The 7,096-nt window shown below is 34.9% G+C and overlaps 2 protein-coding genes across 5 annotated transcripts in view; one reads left to right on the top strand and one right to left on the bottom strand.

Annotated features, from left to right (window-relative positions):
* Positions 220–4,846, top strand: LOC107646489 (transcription termination factor MTERF15, mitochondrial). 4 transcript variants are annotated; one of them, XM_021116052.1, is made up of 3 exons: positions 220–682; positions 1,410–1,636; positions 2,981–4,846. In XM_021116052.1, the coding sequence occupies exon 3, from the start codon at positions 3,056–3,058 to the stop codon at positions 4,274–4,276; it is 1,221 nt and encodes a 406-aa protein (XP_020971711.1). In that variant the 5' UTR covers positions 220–682; positions 1,410–1,636; positions 2,981–3,055; the 3' UTR covers positions 4,277–4,846. The 4 variants fall into 4 exon arrangements, with proteins under 4 accessions (XP_020971711.1, XP_020971717.1, XP_016206180.1 ...); XM_016350694.2 differs by having other exon boundaries at positions 221–682; positions 1,410–1,639; XM_021116055.1 differs by having other exon boundaries at positions 221–682; positions 1,339–1,639.
* LOC107646564 (cinnamoyl-CoA reductase 1) overlaps positions 4,906–7,096 on the bottom strand; it is a 3,397-nt gene continuing 1,206 nt past the window's right edge. Inside the window, exons 4-6 of the mRNA XM_016350771.2 lie at positions 6,318–6,480; positions 5,625–5,811; positions 4,906–5,356 (exon numbers count right to left, since the gene is read on the bottom strand). Coding sequence (XP_016206257.1) covers positions 5,215–5,356; positions 5,625–5,811; positions 6,318–6,480 — 492 coding nt within the window. The 3' untranslated portion in view covers positions 4,906–5,214. The remainder of the gene's footprint in view (positions 5,357–5,624; positions 5,812–6,317; positions 6,481–7,096) is intronic.

Below are 7,096 nucleotides of genomic sequence, written 5' to 3'. Positions count from 1 at the left end.
GTAGTTTTCATTCATGAATAAGACCTATTAGATCTAAAAGAGCAAGATTATAAATGTTTGTGTGTCATACTAACACTTAACGAAATTAATGTAATAATAATAATAATAATTTTGTTAAAGTTATATAACCCATCTCTCTCTTATTTTTATCCTTTTTCAACAAGTCTAAACCAAAAAAAAAAAATCCGAATTCTACAAAATATGATTCGGGTCCATGCCGGTTTTTCAAACAGGGTCGGGTCGAACGCCCCTTTCAACCCAGCCGAACTCCCCGACTCATCCTCTTCTCTCCATTCTTCCCCTTATCTATCTTCCAACTATGCCAGAGTCCCCGCCGTCGGTATTGTTGCTCCGTTACCCACATCTCCTCCTACTCCGTTTAACTCCTGCGTCGCCACCCGCGTCTCTGCCCTCTCCCTCACGCAGCTCTACCAAGTTCCAAAAGTCTTCCATCGCACAACCCTTCCTTGATAACCCTAGCCTCATCGCGCCGCCGTTCGTCTCACCCTAGCCGCCCGTCGCGCTGCTCTCCTGTCTCACCGTGGTCGTTCGGTAATTCTCTTGCCCGTCATCCGTCCGTCGTGTGCGTCTACAGCTTGCCGTCGTCCGTCGCCAGCTCGCCAGTGTTTGTCTCGTCGTCCGTCGCTCTCCCTCAAGCCTCTGCTCACTGCCCTCGCCGAAGGTAATGCCTCGAATGCTCAGTTCTCAGTGTTTGTTCTTGGTTGATTGGCTTTGCTGAGTTTGCTCCCTGATGATATTAAATTTGATAACTCTGTTACTGTCTTAATGCTTGATGATAATTTGATAACTCTGTTACTGATTCATTGCTCAATCTTGTTTTTTTTTTCTTTTCCTTTGTTGTTAAATTTTCTTGATGATCAATTTTGTGGTCGTTCAGACATTCAGTGCTTTTTTCTGTCGATAATCATAATCATTGTGCTGAGTTTGTTAAAATTGGGAAATTTTGTTAATTTTTGTTAAAATCTTTGTTAATCTTTGTTAAATCTTGTCAATTTTTTTAAAGTTGTTAATTGTCGTGCTAACATAAATTGGTCAGTTTTGAAGTTAATTCAATAAAGAAAAGCATAAATTGAATTAAGTTAATTCAATGAATTTTTCTTTCAATTATGGATGATAGGGTCAATCAAGAAACACTCATTTGTGCATCTTTTAGCTTTTGAGTTTGTATTTTGTTAACATCACAAGACTTTGGTTGTTATAATGCTTTGAATTTGAATGACATTTTAATGTTTATATTAGATTATAATTATGTTTTTGTGTATTTATTTATATTTTATTTATTATTTTATTGTAAAACGGTTATTTCGGTTGAACCAGTTGAATCAATAAACCAGTGAACCAGTAACAAAAACGATTCGATAACCAGTCCGGTTTTCAAAACCTTGCAGAAAACACAACACCCCCTAAACCCATCAGAGCTGCTGAGCAGAGCTGCAGCTACCTTCAAACAGAACGTGTGCCAGCCCCCACCACTATCACCGCCAGCGGTTGCCATCGTTGCCTCTCGAAGGTCTGCTCGGAGCTGTTGGTGTCTCTGTTTTTGTCCTCGTCGTCAAGCCTCTGTCTTCGAGCCCCTTCTCTCTCTGTCCAAGCATACTCCCTTCCTCCCTCGCCGCCAGTAAGAAAAGCTGCTTCAATTTATGTGTGCTTATTTTGTTAATTTTACTGATTCTAAGTTGCTGAAATCTGATTCTGAGTTGCTGATTTTTCTGTTTTTGTTCATTTTTGCTTATTTTGTTAAATTTTGATGGATGATGGTTGATGGTGTTTTGTTAAATTTTCTGAAATAATTTTGTTAGTCTGAGTTGCTGATTTTCTGAAACAATGTTGTTGCTGATTTTCTGTTATAGTGCCTGTTGCTGATTTTTTGAAATAATGTTGCTGTTTTGTTAAATTTTGTGATTTGTTATGAGTAGTGTCTTTGTTTAGTTGAAAACTTATTTATTAATGTTTCTTTTGGTGGTAGAACATTGTGTGTTTATCATTTATATGTGTTTTAATTTTCTTTAGTTATAAACTTTGATGTTTGAAGTTGTTTGTGAACTTTTAATGATAGATTATGAACATTTTATTGTGAAATGTTGAAGTTTATTAGCTTAGAAATCATTGAATTTAAATATTTGAAATTATATATTAAATTTTTAATAATTTTATTTTATATTTAATTAAACCGGTTGAATTCCGGTTGAATTCCAGTTGAACCTCAGTTGAACTATTAAACCATTGAACCAGTTACTCTAGCGGTTTATTGACCAGTTTGGTTCTCGCAACCTTGGTTATTACATACTGTTCTCTCAATTTCTGCATTGAATTTGATTCATGATTCATGAATTTGAGTTTATCCTAATTAATAATAAGTTTGCTATTGCTGAGTTGCTCTTTAACCTTCTCTTAACAATTTTAACCTTTTTTGTTGCTCTTTAACCTTCTCTTAACAATTTTAACCTTTTTTGCCGAGTTTCTGTTTAACTTCTTTTAACAAAATAGTGAAGATATTCTTGGCCCTGAATCTACAAAATACCATATTGATGTTAGTTATGAACTTTGAAATCCTGCTATCGATGTTTTGTTGTTGCTGATTGTTGATCAAATTGCTGATTAAATTGTTGATAAAAGTCAAGTAAGTTAATCTCAAGTGAGAAAAAATGAGTAAACAAATTAAACATATTGTTGATAACTTTGTTATAGCTGACTTATGTTTAATCTTTATAGTTGCTTGGATTTTGTTTTTTCAGTTCCTAGCTGATATGGTGAGCTTAGTGTTTTAGCTGCTACAATTGGATCTTTGTTTATTGTTTAATTCCATTTAGTGAAATTTTTTCATATTTGTTTTTATTCCACAGCATCTCAATTTATCATCATTTTGCAAAATGAATAATTTTGATGTATAAAAATATCCTAAACAATGTAATTTTCATGTATAATTTTGATACTCATTTTTTGTCGTGTCAATTTGCAGGTTTGTTTATTACATCAGAGAAGACCGATTGCCCAACATTGAGGAGGGGGGAACAATGCACGAGAGGCATTCACAATGGCAGCAACAAGAAGCATTGGCAATTGTATCCTCCGAAACCACTCCGTCTGTTTCTCCACTGCTTCTTGTTACCGGAAACAGATTTCCCTCGCCAGTCTCTTCCAAAGGTATGGTTTCCCCCCTTCCCAAATTCCCCACTTCATCTCCAACAACTCCTTTCTCTTAGATTCCAACATACCTGAACTCGAGAAATCACTTGCCACTCTCTTCTCCTTCCGAATTCCCCAAAATGCTGTTGTCTCCCTCATTCGCAATTGCCCTGCCGTGTTGGAACCCAAGTTCCTTCAAAACTGGGAGCAGGGATTGTCGAAGCTCAAGGCCATGAACCCTTCCTCATCCATGATTGTGAACTTCTTGGAGTGTTCTAGAAGATTCCAACTGGACCCGGTTGAGGCTTCCAAGAAAGTCGAGGAATTGAAGGGATTGGGATTTTCTGATGACGTTGTGTGGAAGGTTTTGGAGGGTTTTCCGAGTGTGATTGCAGTGAGCAGGAGGCAACTTGCTTCTGTGATTGAGTTTCTGGTGGAATTTGGGATTCCGAGGGATGAGGTGGTTGATCGAGTTGTGCGGTTGAACCCAAGGGTGTTGGGAATTGGGGTTGAGCAGAGGTTGAAGCCCCTGATTCGTGAATTGGAGGAGTTAAGATTTCCTAGGAATGAAATTAGGACCGAGGTAGTTAGGGTGCCAAGGGAGAGGATTTTTCAGGATGGTTTGCTGAGGGCTTGTTTTGAAGTGAAGTTAAAAGTGGATTGCTTGTGCGATCACGGTTTGATTCGAAGTGATGCTTTGAAGTTGTTATGGAAAGAGCCAAGGTTGATAACCTATGATGTAGAGTCCATTGAGAAAAAGATTGGGTTCTTGGTGCAGAGGATGAATTATAGTGTTGATTGTTTGCTTCATGTTCCTGAGTACTTGAGTGTGAACTTTGAGAAGCAGATTGTTCCTAGGTACAATGTGATGGAGTACTTGAAAGCGAAAGGCGCGCTTGGTTTCGAGGTTGGACTAAAGGACATGGTAAAGCCAACCAGGCTTAGATTTTACAATCTTTATGTCAAGCCCTATCCAGAGTGTGAAAAGATTTATGGGCGGTTTTCTGGAATTACCAAAGTTAAAAGTAAGCATCCACCTGGTCTATGGAAACTCTTTAAACCTCCCAAGTTCCTGACAACCGATGAAGATGCGAAGAATTTGAAGTCATTCATGAACACACTGGTATAGTGATCTAATCTGATCCTTGTTAATTGATTGTTACATCATGCATTTTTCTGAGCTTTATATAGGATTGTCATTATTTCTCTTGGTTGAATGAATGGGTCATGAGAATCCTTCTTACATTCATGCAGAAATAGGCCATCATTGGCACCTTAGCTCATAATATTTTTACTTGGTTTGCAACAAGCTTCTTGTAAATTTGCATCAAAGAAACAATTGTAGTAATAATTCATTTTAAGGATTCTTAATTTAGCAAGCTGCTAACTACATTCTCTAGTTGCTTTCTTCTAACTGGGGAGTGTTCAAGTTTAAGCATATGGATGTTGGAGTAGAAAGCTTAGAGTAATCTCATTTGTCAGATTCTGAGTTGTATAAATTTGGTAACAAAATTTATTCCCACCAATGTTAAGTAAGGAGTTAAGGACTATCATGAGTATTTTCCATCCTGCCCCATATTAATGTAATTCCTATTTCCTACAAATTTGGTAGACAGTATTTGTTAGATAATGACATAAATCTTAACATAATTTTATGCTGACAATATATTTTATTAAATTTATGCTATTACATTTAAGTGATTTCTTCGAATCATCAATCTTTGATAACAACGAGCCAAAAGTTCATAGATAGCGATATATATAAAATTAGAACACTTAGTCAAATTAATACTAATAGTCACTATGTGACTGAACTGCAATAAGTTCACCTTTTATTTTACACCATAAGCACAAACAGACACAGACACATACACAAACAGTAACTGAGAATTAAAGTAATATAAAACAAAAACCACATGAAATGCGACGATGAACAATGAGTCATAGAAGTAATGATGGAAGAAATACTAATAATAATTAACACCATCATCACCACTTTGTGACAGTGATATATGCAGTCAGTCCCCAAAGGCTTCTTCAATAGAATCATTATATAATAAAAATTATCTAGACATAGCCAAGGCTCTTCAAACTCTCCACAGCATCAGTGATAATTTGATCAATAGGAGTGAACTCTAACCCTAAATCAATGAGCTTCTTTGATGCATCTTTTGCTCTCAACAGTCCTGGTTGGGTATCCTTTGGCAACCTAAAAAAAACACAAGCAAATTAAAATAAATAACTACTAATTAAAAGTTAAAAAATAAAAATAAAAAACTCATAATACTCTATTTTTCCAAGTATCACCTATTCTAACCCGACAGGTCAAGACTCGATTTAAGGGTTTTGATTTTGAAACCCTTGATACTTGTTTAAGCCGATAAATGAAATAACCATTCAACTAATCATTAATTCTCATCTGACTCTGTTGTTGAACTGAAATTCGGTAATTGAAAAAAGAATGGAAAGTAACTCACTTAGCCACATTGTATTCAGGGTAAAGCTCAGCAACCTTGGCAACAAAATCACCATAGTGACGAATAGCTTCTACACACAAGTGCCTTCCAGATGCTTTCTTGTTCTCAAAAGCCAAAATATGTGCCATTGCTATGTCCTTAAAGTGTGCCATTCCCATGAAGAAATCCTCGTACGTTTCTTTGTCACCTGTAATGTAATGGTTCACAAGCTCCAAAATTTTACTAGTAACTTTGCATGACTATGATATATACTTAGAATGTCATCAAAATGAGTTCCTTAACTGCAGGGGAAAGGATAAACAAATATGATTATGAAGAATTCCAATGGTATTATTTGGTATCTACAAATATAATCATTCATATATATTGTTTGTCATAATAGTATAATATCATTTTTCTTTTTAAAAATTTTTTTAAGAGTAATAAAAATCATACTTAAATTATTAAGTAAAAATACATAAATGATTATATTTCGGATGAATCGTATATGTCATCCCAAAATTACAATAATAATTATGTTTAATAAATACGGTAACTATTCAAATGAAATTATTTTCACATGAAGACAATAATTAAAAAGATAATTTAATCAAACATATCAAATTATATAATAATTCGTATCTATTATCTTCATACGAAAATAACTTATTCCAAATAGTCGCAGTAAAAATTTATTTGGAAAGAATAGATTACCTTTAAGGACACTAACAAGAACAGCCATGCTAGAATTGATTCTTGGTGGAATGAGAGGGCCCAAAGCAGTGCCAGGATTGATCATAACCACATCAAAACCTGTCTCCTTTGCAAAATCCCACCCTGCTTTCTCAGCCAATGTCTTTGCAATAGGATAGTATAACTGCACCCATAAAACACATAAATTTTCATTAGAGATACTAAAATTGCCATTAAACCAAAATCTCAAGTGCCTTTAATTACTTAACTTGTCTTGTCCCATCAAGACATCATAGAGAACCGACCAAAAATAAAATGACCCACAAAGGCCAATCAGTGAAGAGTGCAAACACTACTCCATTCGCCAAAAAACAAACATGTAAAACTTAATATGATGAATAAGCTTCCAATTTAATGGCTAAGAAATAGATTTCAATTTCATATTAAAAAAAAAAACTGAATAGTGACTCATCAATTAACTTTGGACAATCATTCTAAGCTTTAGCATTATTGAACTAGTTTGGGACCCAATCAGGAAAGAGGGTAATGGGTTACATCATTATCATATATAAATTAGAACTTTTTTTAAGTCTATAAATTATTGTATTTTCTTGTCTCTCCTTTTCTATTCATCCAAAACGTGCGTTTCAGTGTCTCACTATAATTGGCCTGGCTTGTCTCTTTCATTTATCTTTAAATCAGTGCGGATCACATATTAAGGGAAGTTCCTATATATAAAAAATAAAATTATTTATCCTAATTTTTAGAATTTAGAAAATAAATGATACGCTAAAATAAAC

This window comes from Arachis ipaensis, chromosome B01 (assembly GCF_000816755.2).
Source record: "Arachis ipaensis cultivar K30076 chromosome B01, Araip1.1, whole genome shotgun sequence".
Lineage (NCBI taxonomy): Eukaryota > Viridiplantae > Streptophyta > Magnoliopsida > Fabales > Fabaceae > Arachis > Arachis ipaensis.
The sequence above is the reverse complement of the archived record's forward strand: the minus strand, read 5'-3'. Positions and strand labels throughout refer to the sequence as shown.